The sequence below is a fragment of the Medicago truncatula genome, chromosome 2 (genome assembly GCF_003473485.1).
Source record: "Medicago truncatula cultivar Jemalong A17 chromosome 2, MtrunA17r5.0-ANR, whole genome shotgun sequence".
Classification (NCBI taxonomy): domain Eukaryota; kingdom Viridiplantae; phylum Streptophyta; class Magnoliopsida; order Fabales; family Fabaceae; genus Medicago; species Medicago truncatula.
The window spans coordinates 24,015,019-24,034,554 of record NC_053043.1 but is presented as its reverse complement, the minus strand read 5'-3'; the positions used below and the strand labels follow the sequence as shown (position 1 = coordinate 24,034,554).

Below are 19,536 nucleotides of genomic sequence, written 5' to 3'. Positions count from 1 at the left end.
AGAGAAATGGTTAATCATCCACACCTTTTATAATGGTTTAACATCTAACACTAAATTAACTGTTGATGCGGCTGCAGGAGGTGCCCTAATAAACAAGGATTTCACAACAGCTTATGCCTTGATTGAGGACATGGCTCTAAACCTTTTTCAATGGACGGAAGAGAAAGAAATCATCAATCCTTCACCCTTTGAAAAAGAGGCAGGTATGGACGAAACTTCTTCCTTTGACTATCTATCTACCAGGGTAAATGCACTATCTCAAAGACTTGACCGAATGAGTACTTGTGTTATCACACCTACTTTCTCACCTCCATGTGAAGCTTGTGGCCTATCTAGTCATTCTAGCTCCGATTGCAAACTAAGTAGTATTGAGCAATTAAACCTTGTTCAGAATAGTCAAAGAGTTGTTCAAAAATCTCACATTGAACTTTTAATGGAAAACTATTTTCTTAAACAATCCGAACAGCTCCAAGAGCTTAAGGACCAAACTAGACTTTTGAACAACGCTCTTGCTACTCTCACAACAAAGATAGACTCCATCTCCTCTCACAACAAAACTTCAGAAACTCAGCTCTCCCAAGTAGTTCATAAGGTTGACCACCCCAACAAAATGAATGCTGTTACACTTAGGAGTGGTAAGCCACTCGAAGACCCCATAAGGAGAACCAAATCCAATGACAGTGAGAAAGAGATTTGCGAACTACCGTCTAGGGAAACTAGGGATGAAAGAGAAGAACCACGAGTTGAGGAAAACACACCACCTCCCTTAAAGCAAAAAATTCCCTTCCCACAAAGGTTTGCCAAATCTAAGCTAGATGAGCAATTTAAAAAGTTCATAGAAATGATGAACAAAATATACATTAATGTTCCTTTCACCGAAGTCTTAACCCAAATGCCTACCTATGCTAAATTTTTGAAAGAAATCCTTTCTAAAAAGAGAAAAATTGAGGAGGGTGAGACGGTTAACCTTACGGAAGAATGTAGTGCCATCATCCAAAATAAATTGCCACCAAAGCTTAAAGACCCAGGCAGTTTTTCCATACCTTGTGTCATAGGGTCAGAAGTAGTGAGGAAAGCTATATGTGATCTAGGAGCCAGTGTCAGGCTAATGCCTTTATCCCTTTACGAGAGGTTGGGAATAGGGGAACTTAAATCGACAAGGATGACCCTACAACTAGCGGACCGGTCTGTTAAGTACCCAGCTGGAATCATAGAAGATGTCCCCGTTAAGGTAGGAGAGGTGTACATCCCCGCTGATTTTGTTGTAATGGAGATGGAGGAAGACAACCAAGTACCAATTCTCTTACGAAGACCTTTTCTTGCTACTGCAGGAGCCATAATTGGTGTAAAAAAGGGTAAGCTTGCTTTTAATGTCGGTAAAGAGACTGTCGAATTTGAACTTGCTAAACTAATGAAAAGTCCTTCCATTAAGGACTCTTGTTGCATGATAGATATAATAGACCATTGCGTGAAAGAGTGCTCTTTAGCATCAACTACACATGATGGTTTGGAAGTATGCTTGGTGAACAATGCAGGTACAAAACTGGAAGGGGAGGCAAAAGCTTATGAAGAGCTGTTGAATTGAACTCCTCCAATGGAAGGTCTAAGTGTGGAGGAGTTAGTAAAAGAAGAACCAACACTTCTACCCAAGGAGGCACCGAAAGTAGAGCTTAAACCGCTTCCATCAAATCTAAGGTATGAATTCTTGGGCCCTAACTCTACCTACCCTGTTATTGTAAATGCAAGCCTCGATGAAGTAGAAACTGAAAAGTTACTGTATGTCCTCAAGAAGTATTCTAAAGCTATAGGGTACACCATTGACGACATTAAAGGAATAAATCCTTCATTATGCATGCATAGGATACTTCTTGAAGAAGACTATAAACCCTCCATTGAACATCAAAGAAGGCTAAATCCTAATATGAAAGAAGTTGTGAAAAAAGAAGTTTTAAAACTCCTAGATGCAGGTGTTATTTATCCAATTTCTGATTCCAAATGGGTAAGCCCCGTGCAAGTTGTACCTAAAAAGGGTGGTCTCACAGTTATTAAAAATGATAAAAATGAATCCATTGCCACTTGGACCGTCACCGGTTGGAGAATGTGTATTGATTATAGGAAGCTTAATAAAGCAACCCGTAAAGATCACTTCCCTCTCCCTTTTATAGATCAAATGTTAGAAAGGTTAGCTAAGCATTCACATTTTTGTTACTTAGATGGTTATTCCGGATTTTTCCAAATACCCATTCACCCTAATGACCAAGAAAAGATGACTTTTACTTGCCCCTTTGGGACCTTTGCCTATAGAAGGATGCCTTTTGGTCTTTGTAATGCCCCTGCTACTTTTCAAAGATGCATGATGTCTATTTTTTCTGACTTTGTTGAAAAAATAATGGAAGTTTTTATGGATGATTTTTCTGTGCATGGATCTAGTTTTGATGATTGTTTGACTAACCTTGAAAAAGTTTTGGAAAGATGTGAACAGGTGAACCTAGTCTTAAATTGGGAGAAATGTCACTTCATGGTAAGAGAAGGAATTGTCCTAGGACACTTGGTCTCCGACAGAGGTATAGAGGTAGATAAAGCAAAAATCGAAATTATTGAAAAAATGCTACCTCCTACCTCAGTCAAAGAAATTAGAAGTTTCCTAGGACATGCAGGGTTCTACCGCCGTTTCATTAAAGATTTTTCATCAATCACTAAACCACTAACAAGCCTCCTTCTTAAGGACGCAGACTTTGTGTTCGATGATGCTTGTTTGCAGGCATTTTGCAGGTTGAAAGAAGCACTAATCACTGCCCCAATCATACAACCACCAGATTGGAGCTTGCCCTTTGAAATAATGTGTGACGCAAATGACTATGCGGTTCGGGCGGTGTTAGGTCAGAGAAAGGAAAAAAAGATGCATGCCATATACTACGCCAGTAAGACCCTAGATGGGGCACATGTAAATTATGCCACAACAGAAAAAGAACTGCTAGCAGTTGTCTACACCATTGACAAATTTCGGCAATACTTGGTGGGATCAAAAATCATTGTTTACACAGATCACTCGGCCATAAAATACTTGCTAAACAAAAAAGATGCCAAACCGAGATTGATCCGATGGATTTTGCTCCTCCAAGAATTTGACCTTGAAATAAAAGATAAAAAGGGTGTAGAAAATGTTGTCGCTGACCACTTGTCCCGACTTCGGGAGACCAATGAGGATGAGTTACCCTTGGATGATTCCTTCCCGGATGAGCAACTCTTCTTATTGGCACAAACTGACGCACCTTGGTATGCAGATTTTGTTAATTTTCTTGCAGCAGGAGTGCTACCGCCTGAGATAAGCTACCAACAAAAGAAGAAGTTCTTCAATGATCTCAAGCACTACTATTGGGATGAGCCCTACCTCTTCAGAAGAGGCTCAGATGGGATTTTCAGGAGATGCATTCCTGAAAACGAGGTAAGTAGTATTCTAACTCATTGCCACTCCTCTTCTTATGGTGGCCACGCCAGTACACAGAAGACTTCTTTCAAAATTCTTCATTCTGGTTTCTGGTGGCCGTCACTTTTCAAAGATGTGCATCTCTTTATTTCTAAATGTGACAAATGTCAACGCACTGGTAGTATTACTAAAAGAATGAAATGCCTTTGAACAACATCCTTGAAGTAGAAATTTTTGATGTTTGGGGTATTGACTTTATGGGACCATTCCCCTCCTCTTTTGGGAATCAATACATATTGGTAGCAGTTGACTATGTGTCCAAATGGGTTGAGGCCATTGCCTCCCCCACTAATGATGCACAAGTTGTTATAAAACTGTTTAAAAAAGTCATTTTTCCTAGGTTCGGAGTGCCAAGGGTTGTGATAAGCGATGGAGGGTGTCACTTCATTTCAAGACATTTTGAAAAAACTAGTGGACAAGTGGAGGTCTCAAATAGACAAATCAAAGCTATCCTTGAAAAAACTGTTTCAACCTCTAGGAAAGATTGGTCAAGTAAGCTTGACGATGCCCTTTGGGCCTATCGAACGACTTATAAAACTCCCATTGGAATGACCCATTTTAAACTTGTCTATGGGAAATCTTGTCACCTTCCCGTTGAGCTCGAGCATAAGGCCTATTGGGCAATTAGAAACCTCAACTTAGACCCCAATTTAGCCGGTGAAAAAAGAAAACTTCAATTAAGCGAGCTAGAAGAACTTAGGATAGATGCCTATGAGAATGCCCGCATTTATAAGGAGAGAACTAAGAATTGGCATGACAAGAAAATCGTCAAGAAGCACTTCAAAAGCGGTGACCTTGTGCTGCTCTTTAATTCTAGGCTAAAGCTCTTTCGAGGTAAACTAAGGTCACGATGGTCCGGTCCTTTTCAAGTTCGCACAGTCTACCCTTATGGGGCGATTGAAATCTTTTCTGAAGAAACAGGATCCTTCACGGTTAATGGACAAAGGCTTAAAATCTATAATACCGGAGAAGTAAATGAAGTGGTGGCTGATTTTACTCTGAGTGACCCAGCTTAAGGATTTTTATCCTTATTTTTGTCAAGCTAGTGACGATAAAAGAGCGCTTCGTGGAAGGCAACCCACTGATTTAAACATAATCAACATCATATAACAACATCACAAACAACATCATAATCAACATCATAAAACAACATCACAAACAACATCATAATCAACATCATAAATCTTCAACATAAACATCTTAAACATAATCATCTTAAACTTAATCATCTTAAACATCATCATCTTAAACATAATCATCTTAAACATCATCATCTTAAACATAATCATCTTAAACATCATAGCATCATTGATAATAAAATATCAAGCAATCATTTCATTCTATCATCGTAATTAACATAACAACATTTGACTCGACAATGCGACAATGCAACCAAAACCTCTTATATGCATGTGGTACCAATTCAGGGCATGAGCCCCCAACATCATAGTATTAATATACTTTTAAGGCATCGTGGTGAGGACAAAGCTCAATCGTGGTGAGGACAAAGCTCCAGGGCATGAGCCCCCAACAAATGTATGCTAATGCATGGACTCTATCATCTAAAACTTCTTAATCATCATCTCATATACATCCAATAATTTGGAGTTCAACATCATCTTAATCATCTTGTATAGACTCATGCAACTTAGTTAAATAACAATAGCAGCATAATTAGATTACCACTACATTAAAACTTCATAATATCAATTCATTTCAACAACATCTTGATCATTCAATAAGATTTCAAGTAATGCATTTAATCATTAATTCACATTATAATATTCTCTCATTAATCATATCAGCATCATCCACAATATATAATATTCTCTTGTTAATCATCAAAGTAAATCATATTCATCACAACAACAAAACAACATCATTCAATAATAATAATCATCATATATAACAATTACAAATGCACGTCATCAACATCTCAATCATCAAACATAATTCATGCAATATATATATAATTATATAACATTATAAATATCATCAAATCATCATATAACAACTTCACAGATCATCATTAATATCATATATATTCCTCATTACTATCCCAAGGTTAAACTCATAACAACTCGTGCGACAAAGATCGCATTTAACCTAAACAAGGCATTCTGTAATACTAGTGCTCGCGAGGCGAGAGCCTCTGCTAGCCATGGCGAGTTCAGTCAGATTCTCCAAAGTTTCATTCTATGTCTTTCCAGGTTCAATCTCATCCTACATTCTTTCCTAATCAATATTAGACATGTTCAGGCACTCAAAGGCATCTAAGGTTCAACTCAAAAGTCAAAATCACGAAATCTTGCAAGCTCTCTGGTCTAGCTCGTGAGGCGAGTTCAACTGCTCGCTATGGTGAGCTGCAACGTGCAACTCGCGAGGCGAGGAAAGGTTGCCGTGGCGAGGATCATAGCTCGGGAGGCGAGCGATGAATGTCGCTACGGGCAGAAGTGTAGTTTTGCCTAAAAATCATCAACTCTCATGGTTTTAAGCGTAATCTCGATTCCAGAATTCATCATAATCATTATCTAAGGTCTAGGAACAATTTCTACATCATTCTAACAAGTTTTCACCGATTAATCATCAATTCTATCAATTTGACCTAATTTCTGATTCCTCTTAAACTCATCCTAATTCATGTTAAATGTAACCGTTGATTCACAGACTTAATAGAATTGCAAAGTTAGTCTCACCCTTACCTTAAAGAATGAAAATCGCAGCCTCTAGGTCTTCTCCCTCTTCTCTTGGCTTTTTTTCCCTTTTCTCCAAAAACAGTCGTACATTATATTTTTTCTAAACTAGGTCTCTCCTATTTATATAAATCCTTAACCTACTTATTTTTCTCTTATATCCAAATCTTAATATTCTATTCTAATATATTCCTATAACAAATAACAAATATATCTCTAAAACAAATCATATATATTTCTACAACAAATCATGTGTATTTCTACAACAAATAACATATATTTCTACAACAAATCATGTATTTCTAAACCAAATAACATATATATTTCTAAATCAAATAACATATATATTTCTAAAAAAAATAACATATATATATTATACTAATAAATACCAACATATAACATAACAAAATATCACTCATCAAAATAAATCATATAAATCACACAAATCATATAAGTATATTCTAAACTCATTAAAATAATCAAATAATTAAAGAGGGTGTTACACCTATGTTGTTGTTTGTTCATTAACTAAGCTGCATGAGTCGGTCTAAGATGAAAGATGTTGAGTCCATGCATACTCATTCATTGTTGGGGGCTTGATGCCCTGGAGCCTTTGCTCAACACGTTGGGGGCTTGATGCTCTGGAGCTTTAGCTCAATTAAGTTGAGGGCTTGATGCCCTAGAATTATATTAATACTTAACACGTTGAGGGCTTGATGCCCTGGATTGGTACCACATGCATGATTAAGAGGTCTAAGTTGCATAGTCAAGTTGAAGTCGCATTGTTGAGTCAAGTTGTTGAGTTGATTAAGTTGTGTTCCTTACATGAGCTGTTAATGAAGTGTTATATGATTATATTATTATCTATGATGAAATTATGATGTTGTTGAGTTGATAAATATAATTGATGAATTATATGCTTAATATTATTGTTTTGCGAAATCTCACCCCTTCTGCTTGGAAATGTTGCTCTTCGTATGAGTAACTTGCAGGTGATCAAGAATAAGTAGCTGTTGATTGCGGTCGTGAATGGCTATCTCTCACTGTGTCTTTAGGTGCTCTGATACGTGACGGGATGGGAACTTTTGTGGCTATTTTCTATTCCTTATGTATTGATTATGAATTATTATGATTATGTTTAGATTGAACTTTTATGAGATGTTTTGATGAGGCCTTCGTGCCAAAACTATTTATGTTGTTGAATTAAATCCGCTGCGAAGTTTTGAATATTTATGTTGATTGAATTATGAACGATAAATTGTTATTTATTCCATTTATGATTTTTAAGAAGTGTAGCATTCCGTTTATGTGTTGAATACTCTGATAATTGTTATGAAATTTTTATATTGGGAAAACGGGGTGTTACAAAAGGCTCAGGTCCTACCATCCCCATTCTCAACGAACCTTGGTTGTCAAATGGGGAGTTCATTCGTAGTGATATTCTAGGTGCTCATTTTGTTCATAATTTTACTATTAATAGCTTGATGAATTTACATGACAAAAGCTGGAATGAGCAGGTGGTTAGACAGGTATTTAGTGTAACACCCCGTTTTGCCAACTTAAAAATTTCACATAAAAATGAGAGTAATTCAACATAAACGGAATGTCACACTTCTTTTCATAAAATCATAGACGGAATAAATTCACTATTTATTGTCCAACTTAAACATCATATCATTTATTACTTCGCAGCGGAAATCATTTCAACGTTTAAAACAACCTTGGCACAAAGGCCTCAATGTAAAATCTCATTAAATTATTCCAACAACATGTTCATAAAACTTCATAAAATAATACGTAAGGAACAGAAAGCAACAAAAAAATTCTCATCCCGTTACGTATCAGAGCGACCCTAAGACGACACGTGAGAGAGTCACTCACTTCAACTACTAATCTTGATTACCTGCAAGTTACCCAATTGTGAGGGCAACATTTCCAAGCAGAAGGGGTGAGATTTCACATTAAATAATAATAAGCATATAATTCATCAAAAACATTTAAAAACTTCAACTTCATCAATTAATAACATTAACTCTTCTTATAATACTTCATTAATAACTCAACCAACTTCTAATCATCATTAACTTCATATTCATCATATTATATACAACATCATATAGCACATAATAATCAGATCATAAACATCATCATATAATGACATAATCATCACATCATAACATCATCTTATAACAACATAAACGATACATCATAAACATCATCTTATAACAACATAAACAACACATTGTAAACATCATATTATAACAACATAAACAACACATCATAAACAACATAAACAACACATCATAAACATCATCTTATAACAACATAAACAACACATCATATACATCAACTTATAACAACATAAACAACAACGATTAATAAATATTAATACTTCCCTTAGTTCTTTATTAACAACTCAGTGACAAATGACAAATTAACGACAACTACAATGCAACTTCTACAACTTAAACTCAACATATGCAACTTCAACTTCTTAATCATGTATGTGGTACCAACCAGGGCATCAAGCCATCAACATAAAGAGCATAACTACACTCACAAGGCATCAAGCCCTCAACATAAGAGAAAAAGCTCATAGAGCATCAAGCCCTCAACATAAGAGCAAAAGCTCACAGAGCATCAAGCCCTCAACGTAAGAGCAAAAGCTCACAGGGCATCAAGCCCTCAACTTCAAATGAGTATGCATGGACTCAACAACTTACAACTTGGACAACATCAACAACTTATATGACTCCAATATCTTGTAACAACAACTTGACAACTTTGACTAACATATGCAACTTAATGATTTAATAATCAATACAACAGAGACAACAACATACAACAACTTGCAATATAGCAGCATTAATAACAACATTTGGATGATATAACAACATTATTTTCTATAACATACCTTTTCACATAATATATGTATTTCACATTAACCAACAACATTAATCATTAATAATATCATATAACATCATAGTTATCAACATGTACATTCATATAAGAATTCAACTTCATATAACATTGATGAGATAAAACCGCAAGTGCACGGTTCTATCGAAGTAGTAAAAATAGAGTATCGTTCCGACAGGGAGTTAGGAATTTAATTGACTTTAGATAATGATTAGACTAAAGGTTTATAAGGTAGAAAAGTTTGGGTTTTTAATTAAAAGCAAATAATAAAATAAAAGAATAAAGCCTTGGGGTTATTGGTTCATCCTAACGACAAGTCCTTCTCAAACCAAACTATTAAACTTATAACTTTATGTTAGACCTAATTTCTCAAGACAGTTTCTCTTTTGTTCCTCTAGCAACCAAGCCTATTTCGCTGACTTGATTGTTATTAGTTCCCTTGAAGATCGAAACTATATGTCTCAAAGATTGCAAAGCCTATTTCACTGACTTTGCAATCCTTGTCTAAATTCACTTGTTCGAATATCAAAGCTCCACTTTCGTTTTATGAATTGATATTTGAGATGATGGATAAACAATTATCAGACCCTCCACTTTCGTTTCCACAGTTTGATAATGGTTGATCCATGTTAAAGCGGTGAATTTAGATAAGGAATTAGGGTTACATAAGATTAAGGTTTAAAATTTGGTTTGATTAGGATTATGTCATTAGACTTATCCAACAATCCCAAGACAAGAGAAGTCTACTCACTGACGTTCATTGTAGACAAGGAGAAGAAGAGAGAAAGCATAAAAGTAAATAGCAAGAAAGTAAAATGAACTTTTATTAGAAAGACAATTGTCACATATTGCATTCCAAGAAAAGATGAATAATTGTGATGGCTAGCTACTCTATTTATAGCACACATTTGACTTAAAATCTAAGCAAGTATATTCTAAGAATATTCCACGAGAGATTGCGCGCTAAAATAGAATAGCTCAGAATCCAAGCAAAAGCAGCAAAAGGTGTTCTGGAGGGTGGCACGGCCGTGCCAAGGCTAGCACGGGCCGTGCCAGGCTTCTGACTTGTGGGAGACGTATTTTGTCTCTCAATCTTCATATTTTCGTGTCCAATCGGCTCCAAATCCCTTTCTTTTGCTCCAAGATTCAATCCATCCAATATTCTTTCCTGAAATATAATAAATTGCAATTTAAAGTAAACTATCCTAAAAAGGAAATAATACTAATATAAAATTATATAAAATCTAAATAAAACTAAACTAAAAAGCATATTAAAATAGTATATAAATGACTCATCAAACTCCCCCACACTTGAATCTTTGGTTGTCCTCAAGCAAAAGGCATAAACATAGTAGCACTAACAGTTATATCAAATGACAATTTCAATTAAAGCACATGTCTGCTCAAGGGCTTAAATCCCAAATGTACACTAATCACAAACTCAAGCATTTCTTGTAATTTTTATTCAACCCAACGATCAAGTTTCAAGTGAGTGTGTGTGTGAAGTCCAACCCTTTTCTTGCTCCTGTATAAGATAGGCATTATGAGGAAACAAGGTCTAATCCTAGCACTAAACCAACCAAGAAAGATTCCTTCTATAATTCATATAAGAGAGATGGAAGTATTTGAGGATCTTTGTTCTTTGCCATTTGCACATTTTAAGTTCTTTATTTAAGGAACAACATCTTCACGTAGGAGGTCGGAGGGCCTACCCCCTTCCCCAATCTAGATCCAATGGTATCCCTTAAAACATCATCTTCACGTAGGAAGTCGGAGGGCCTACCTCCTTCCCAAATCTAGATTCAATGATGCTTTTTAAAGTTTTTTTCTTAAGATATCAATCATCTTCACGTAGGAAGTCGGAGGGCCTACCTCCTTCCCCAATCTAGATTCAATGATGAGATCTTTGGAATTTATTTGGCTTTTGGCTTTTTATGAACTCCCTTATACTAACTTATACTACTGGCACTTTGAGAATCTTTAAAGGTTAATGCACCACTAAGATTAAAACTCGTTTCCTTAAAATACCTATTCATACATTTACTCAAGGGAAGCAACTTTTGTGTTTTTCTCATTGGAGAATTTTATTCACTTTAAAACAAGATGTGGGTATATCAAGAAGACTTAGAACACAAGAGTTTGCTTTCATGTACAAGAATCAACAAAATAAGAGGAGACAATGAAAATTTTTGTGTCATGATATTTTCAATAAAAATTAGCTACTTAACCATGCCTTTTACAATAAAACAAAACAAAAGAATAAAGTTCAAGGGAGTTTGGAAACACTACGACTAAAGACACTTTATTAGGCTCCCCCCACACTTAGGAGAAGCATTGTCCTCAATGATTCAAAATAAGAGAAATAAAGAAGAAGAAGAAGAAGAAGAAGAAGAAGAAGAAGAAGAAGAAGAAGAAGAAGAAGGAGGAGGAGGAGGAGGAGGAGTAGTAAGAGAAGAGAGGAAGAGGAAAGCTCACATTTTTCATTGAGTTCTATAGGGAGGACCTTGGAGGTGAAAATGGTGCATCATGTTCCGAAGTATTTGGTTATTTTCTTCGGATATGCGGTTGCCCCTTAGGACATAATTCCTTAGTCCCGAAAATTCAACACCTTACCTTAGTTGCTTGGTGCTTATCCTCTCGGCCTCGGTATGCATCCATGCCCATCTTGCATTTTCATTTGTTTATCCGGCATCATGGTCATGGTGCTCCTCATCATGGTACAATTGTGCACCTTCCTCTTCTTGGTGCAAATGTGCATCTTCCTTGCCTTCATTATCGTGTTCTTCATGTACCTGTGGATCATCAACAACATACAACAAATTTTCTTCCACCTCGGTGTTGATCCGAGATGGGTTAGAAAGTATAATCAAAATAGGCACATTGAGTTTGAGTGCGTAGGACATGGGTGGATGGGGCTTAATGAAGTTCATAAAGATAAGGGTCTCTATGTTAAGCCTATTGTTTCCCTCAATTTTGGTAATCCCTTGGTCCTCACCCACTCCCAATTGCCTAGCAATGTATGTGATGATACTTCCCACAACTATCTCTCCCCTACTATCAGACCTATTACCGACATGAGAAAGGTAATCAAGCAAGTAAAAGCATGTGTTAATGGGTTGGTTTGTTAAGCATGACCCACGACATGAAGAGTTCCTGTAACACCCCGTTTCCCAAAATCAATTTAATTATAAATTATAAAATCAGAGTTCCACATTAAACGGCATGTCACACTACAAAATATAAATTCTTAAATAGATTAAAACTATTTAACAACATCCTTCATTAAACTGCAGCGGAATAATCTTTAAATTAAACTCCATTATCCAAAATAATCTTGGCATTAAGCCTCAACATAAAATATTCCATCAATCATAGGGCTACAACAACATTAACCAAAATTTGATACATAGAATGAATTTAAACAATAAAATCCCATCCCACGTATCAGAGCCCTAGACACTTGAGCCACCACCAACTACTCAGGATCACCTGCAAGTTACCCATAGGAAGGGCAACATTTTCAAGCAGAAGGGGTGAGATTCACAACAAAATATAGATAAAGAATACATCAATTGAATCTAACACCCTATCATAAATCATCAACATTATTATTGTTTATATAACATCATTTTCGCATCTTATCACAATATTAATTCATACACCTCTCAACAATATATACAACTTATCACCACTCCACTAAGACTCCTCTAAACACCCATGCATGTGGTACCAAAAATCAGGGCCGTGACCCACACCGCTGTCGAATGGTTAAAGCATTCTCAACAGGACATAAGTCCTCACCACTACACCACTTTGAGTAACTAGTACTCCACCACTTTGAACGACTAAGCATTCCAGAGCCGAAGCTCTCCCACTGTTATGTTAATGCAACTAATCCCCATAGAGTATATCTACATACCAACCAACCTAGACATATACATATATATGATTCACCAACCAACTTACACCTTTAAGGGAATTTAATTAAATACAACATTCATTCAGTCAGCATCCATTCATCAAAACCAACCAAAACGTCCAGGGAAATATATATCAGCATACAAGCCATGCAATAATTCAACCAAATACACAATCCAAACAACAACAGAAATTAACCAACCAAATACTGGGCAGCTCGCCTCGCGAGCTCATCTACTCGCTATGGCGAGCTCAGGAAACAGGTACTCGCCATGGCGAGTTGGAGGCGAACTCGAGGCGAACAGAAATATGGTGCTCTCGGGAAAAATGACATTTTTCTCACTCAAACCTCAATTCTAAGCTCCCTACTCATCTTTTACACTTAAAACTTGCTCTAGTCCTCTTAAGAATCATCTAGGTACACGAAACTACCCAAAATACGGCTTATAACAACTTTTTCAAAATCCAGATTTTTACAAGGTTACTCGCCATGGCGAGCTGTATCACTCGCGAGGCGAGCGATGAAGTTGTTCACTCGCTATGGCGAGTAATGGCTACTCGCGAGGCGAGCGATGAACTTCTGTACGGGCAGAATGCAGGTTTTTCCCAAAAATCCCATTTTTCCTCAATTCACTCCCCAAATTAGCTTACAGATATGCAATGAAAGGTTTTATGCACCCAGAACCCATTTCTACCCTCAATTCTATGATTTCTACACTCAAAACTCCTTAATCAACAAAAACCCAATTTCTCCCAAATCCTCACATAAACCTGTTAGAACACAATCAACATTCAGAATCTATATAATTGCGGTAAACCTCACCCTTACCTTAGAATTGCAGAAAAAATACAGCAGCAATGATTCCTAAGCTTCTCTCCCTTGCACTAGCTTTTCTCCCAAAACCAGACTGTTTTCACGTAAAACTGTTTTCTCTATTTTTCTTTCCTTTTCTCAACTCCCAAAATGTAACCTCCCACTCCCTAATTAGCAATTAACTCCCTACTAATTATGTTAATTATTTCATAACCCCCAAGATAATAATTAATCCTATTCTTATATTATTTTAATTATTTAATAAAATAATCATATAATAAATAAATATACACTACATAAATCACCAAAAATCACATAAATGACACCACACAATTAAAAATAATTAAATAAAAATTAGAGTGTTACAACTCTCCCCAAATTACTGAATTTCGTCCTCGAAATCTTACCTCAAACAAACAACTCAGGATAAGAGTCCCTCATCTTACTTTCCAGCTCCCAAGTCAAACTTTCACCAGTTGCTCCGCCCCAAACGACTCTCACCAAGGGTGTTTCCTTGCCCCTCAATGCCTTTACTTTCCGATCATCGATCCTCAACGGCAAAGTCTCAACTTCGAACCCAAAGCGTCCTGTAAACTCTTCCAGAACCTAGAAGTGAACCTCGGATCCCTATCCGACACAATACTCGAAGGAACTCCATGTAGCTTCACAACACTATGTATATAAATCTCAGCCAACTGAGCTACCGGATAACTAATGTTGATAGGAATAAAATGTGCCGACTTCGTCAACCTATCAACCACAACCCAAATCGAATCATGTCCCCTCGGAGTGTTTGGTAAACTCGTCACAAAATCCATAGAAATGCTATCCCATTTCCACTCCGGTACATCCAATGGTGTCAACAATCCTGCAGGTTTCTGGTGTTCAACCTTAGACTTCTGACAAGTTAAACATGCATACACAAAATGAGCAACATCTCGCTTCAACCCAGACCACCAAAACAGCTTTTTCAAATCATGATACATCTTCGTAGCTCCCGGATGAATGCTTAAGCTACTCTTATGACTTTCCTCTAGGATTAACTTTTTCATTTCTTCATTATCAGGAATACAAATTCTACCTCTGAATCTCAACACACCCTGCTTCAACTCCAGGAATTCAATCTCCTTCCTACCTCGAACATCTTCCGGGAAATACCTATTCAGAAATTCCCTTCTAAACACTGCCCAGGTCACTACAGCTCCATTCTGTTCCAACACTGGTAACAAACTTACCCACCAGTCGTCTGCCTCCTCAGCCAACATGTGCGTCCCGAACCGCACCTTTTGCACTTCAGAGCACTGCATGACTCTGAAAATCCTTTCCACTTCCTTCAACCATGACTGGGCACCATCTGGATCATACCTTCCTTTGAATGCTGGGGGATGATTTCTCAAAAAGGTCTCCAGCATCCTCACTTCTCCATTACCAGCTTGCGGTTGCTGTTGAACAGCTTGAGCTACAGCCTCAAGTGCAGCAGCAATAGCAGCGTCGTTTCTACCAGCCATCTTAAGATTCTACATAATGAACAACAGTTCAGAACAACAATAACAACAACACAACAACACAACAATGTTAGAGTTGACACTCTATCCTAGGTGGCTCAACACGACTCTACTACTTGGCCGGACGGACCAACCTGCTCTGATACCAATTGTAACACCCCGTTTCCCAAAATCAATTTAATTATAAATTATAAAATCAGAGTTCCACATTAAACGGCATGTCACACTACAAAATATAAATTCTTAAATAGATTAAAACTATTTAACAACATCCTTCATTAAACTGCAGCGGAATAATCTTTAAATTAAACTCCATTATCCAAAATAATCTTGGCATTAAGCCTCAACATAAAATATTCCATCAATCATAGGGCTACAACAACATTAACCAAAATTTGATACATAGAATGAATTTAAACAATAAAATCCCATCCCACGTATCAGAGCCCTAGACACTTGAGCCACCACCAACTACTCAGGATCACCTGCAAGTTACCCATAGGAAGGGCAACATTTTCAAGCAGAAGGGGTGAGATTCACAACAAAATATAGATAAAGAATACATCAATTGAATCTAACACCCTATCATAAATCATCAACATTATTATTGTTTATATAACATCATTTTCGCATCTTATCACAATATTAATTCATACACCTCTCAACAATATATACAACTTATCACCACTCCACTAAGACTCCTCTAAACACCCATGCATGTGGTACCAAAAATCAGGGCCGTGACCCACACCGCTGTCGAATGGTTAAAGCATTCTCAACAGGACATAAGTCCTCACCACTACACCACTTTGAGTAACTAGTACTCCACCACTTTGAACGACTAAGCATTCCAGAGCCGAAGCTCTCCCACTGTTATGTTAATGCAACTAATCCCCATAGAGTATATCTACATACCAACCAACCTAGACATATACATATATATGATTCACCAACCAACTTACACCTTTAAGGGAATTTAATTAAATACAACATTCATTCAGTCAGCATCCATTCATCAAAACCAACCAAAACGTCCAGGGAAATATATATCAGCATACAAGCCATGCAATAATTCAACCAAATACACAATCCAAACAACAACAGAAATTAACCAACCAAATACTGGGCAGCTCGCCTCGCGAGCTCATCTACTCGCTATGGCGAGCTCAGGAAACAGGTACTCGCCATGGCGAGTTGGAGGCGAACTCGAGGCGAACAGAAATATGGTGCTCTCGGGAAAAATGACATTTTTCTCACTCAAACCTCAATTCTAAGCTCCCTAATCATCTTTTACACTTAAAACTTGCTCTAGTCCTCTTAAGAATCATCTAGGTACACGAAACTACCCAAAATACGGCTTATAACAACTTTTTCAAAATCCAGATTTTTACAAGGTTACTCGCCATGGCGAGCTGTATCACTCGCGAGGCGAGCGATGAAGTTGTTCACTCGCTATGGCGAGTAATGGCTACTCGCGAGGCGAGCGATGAACTTCTGTACGGGCAGAATGCAGGTTTTTCCCAAAAATCCCATTTTTCCTCAATTCACTCCCCAAATTAGCTTACAGATATGCAATGAAAGGTTTTATGCACCCAGAACCCATTTCTACCCTCAATTCTATGATTTCTACACTCAAAACTCCTTAATCAACAAAAACCCAATTTCTCCCAAATCCTCACATAAACCTGTTAGAACACAATCAACATTCAGAATCTATATAATTGCGGTAAACCTCACCCTTAACTTAGAATTGCAGAAAAAATACAGCAGCAATGATTCCTAAGCTTCTCTCCCTTGCACTAGCTTTTCTCCCAAAACTAGACTGTTTTCACGTAAAACTGTTTTCTCTATTTTTCTTTCCTTTTCTCAACTCCCAAAATGTAACCTCCCACTCCCTAATTAGCAATTAACTCCCTACTAATTATGTTAATTATTTCATAACCCCCAAGATAATAATTAATCCTATTCTTATATTATTTTAATTATTTAATAAAATAATCATATAATAAATAAATATACACTACATAAATCACCAAAAATCACATAAATGACACCACACAATTAAAAATAATTAAATAAAAATTAGAGTGTTACAGTTCCTCCGTCCTAGTGTTCCCCAATTCGGTCCTACCCCAAATAGTGCCAGTCATTACCTTTTGAAGGTACCGTGTGTTAAATTGCCTAAGGTCGGTGATATGTTCCCAAAAGGTGGTGGGTTGATAGTCAACCGGCTTAAGACTTTGATCCCAAGAGTCGTGGATGAACCCCGCGTTAGCGAAGTCCATCTCATCACAAAAGTGTTGAAGCGACATCTCGTAATCAATGTTCATAAGCCGGAAAGAGATTCTATGATTAGGGTTATCAAAATTCATCCTATCCTTTGTAAAAACATTTGAACTTAAAAACTTATAGGTGAAACTTTCATAACCCCACATAGGTCGTAACATAGCAACCCACCCTAATCGTCTTAGAAATTTAAACACATTGTCACTAAGGCCTAATGTAACCAAGTCATAATTATCAGGGTACCTGCAAGGATGTAAAGGTTTAGAGATGAGATTTTTATACCTATCTTTTTGCTTGTTGTCCTTGAATATTATGCCATGGTTATTTGCCGGTACTTGCCTCTTTGGGGGAGGTCTTCTTGAAGATGTTGCAACTTCTTTTCCACTTCTTTTGGAAGCCATAGCCTTGACCTTAGTTGGACTTGGTGTGGTTGTGGTGAAGGTTGAGGTTAGTGAATGTTTTTGGTGGAAAGGGTTGGTTTAGTGATGGAGGGAAGGTTTAAGTGAGTTTTAGGAGTTGGTTGATGGAGGTTGGGATTGAATTTGTGGATTTTTGGGTTAGGATAATGGAGGTTGTGAATTTTTTTTGGATTGGATGGATGAAAGTTGTTTTTGAATGAAGGGTTGTGGTTGGAATGGTTTTTGTGGTTTATGGAGGTTTTAGAGAGAAGGTGGAAGGATGAGAGATGTTTGGTTTGGTGAATAAGGGAAAAAGAGGATGAAGAATGAGGTTTAACCTTACCTGAGGTCGGGCACGGCCGTGCTGAGGTTGGCACGGGCCGTGCCAAGTTCCTGGAGTTTGGCTTGGTTTTGGAGAGGCAAAGTCTGGCACGGGCGTGCTAGTGTGAGCACGGGCCGTGCCAAGGTTCTGGGCTCCGGGGCTTCAAAATTTTCTGTTTTCTAGAATCATGCTCGGACAATTACCTACAAAATAATTAAAAAACACAAAACAACAAAACAAAAGCAGTTAAATGCGTGGGTTGCCTCCCACGAAGCGCTTCTTTATAGTCTTAGCTTGACGATCAAGAGGCTTTTCTACCCTATACCCAATCTTTCCCAAAGGGATAACGGCGTCAACCTGGCATTCTCTCCCAAATCACACATGGCTTTCTCAATGCTTTCGGATCCTATGACACAAGGTATGGGAAAATTTTCTGGATTCTTAAGTTTAGATGATAATTTGGTTGGAAGTATTTCAATAAAAATTCTAAATTGGTCATCTAACTTTGATTTGACAAAACCTTGTGTTAATGGATTTTTAGGCTCATGAGGTGGTGAAACAAATGACTTTTCATTTTCTCCTATAGTTTTCTCTCTTTGAGGCTCATCACTTCCTATCTCTCCCTCATTGTTCTTAATTGTCACAACGGGGTCCTCTAATTGGTTACCATCCCTAAGAATAATAGAACTTATATGGCCTTTGGGGTTGGTTTCAGTTTGACCTGGAAAGATCCCGGTGGTTTGAGAGGAAGTAGTCACGTGTTGGGCCACTTGAGAGATTTGGGTTTTGAGTATCTTATTGTGAGTTGCTATGGAGTCTACCTTGGATGTGATTTTGGCAAGAGAGTCATTCAAAAATCCTGTTTGGTTTTTAAGCTCTTGGAGTTGCTTGGATTGATTTATAACATAATTTTCCATTAAAAGTTCAAAGCTGGATTTTTGAGGGACTCTTTGGTTGTTTCCATAACTGGGTGGTGTTGCTTGTTGTCCAAAAAGATTTTGAGGGGTTTGATAAAAAAAATGGTTGTTTCCAAACCCTCGATTATATTGAGCATAGTTTACTTGCTCAGGACTTCTAACAACACTACCTAGTTGGCAATCAATGCCAATATGGCCAAATACACCACAAACTTCACAAGGAGGTGATACAGGAGCAGGTGTGACAACACTAGTATTCATTGTATCAAACTTTTGT

General features: G+C 37.3%; 1 protein-coding gene across 1 annotated transcript; it reads right to left on the bottom strand.

Moving 5' to 3' along the window:
- Positions 1-12,117: 12,117 nt before the first annotated feature.
- Positions 12,118-18,082, bottom strand: LOC120578058 (uncharacterized). Its single transcript, XM_039830134.1, has 2 exons — positions 17,436-18,082; positions 12,118-12,252 (listed from the first exon to the last, which is right to left on the bottom strand). Exons 1-2 carry the CDS (start codon positions 18,021-18,023, stop codon positions 12,208-12,210), a joined length of 633 nt encoding a protein of 210 aa, XP_039686068.1. The 5' UTR covers positions 18,024-18,082; the 3' UTR covers positions 12,118-12,207.
- Positions 18,083-19,536: the final 1,454 nt, after the last annotated feature.

Excerpts from the sequence above, each read along its gene's own strand:
- LOC120578058 (XM_039830134.1), bottom strand. The coding sequence starts at position 18,023 with ATGGCTTCCAAAAGAAGTGGAAAAGAAGTTGCAACATCTTCAAGAAGA. Across the intron at positions 12,253-17,435 it reads TGGGGAACACTAGGACGGAG|GAACTCTTCATGTCGTGGGT; the intron begins GAACTGTAACAC and ends GGGGTGTTACAG.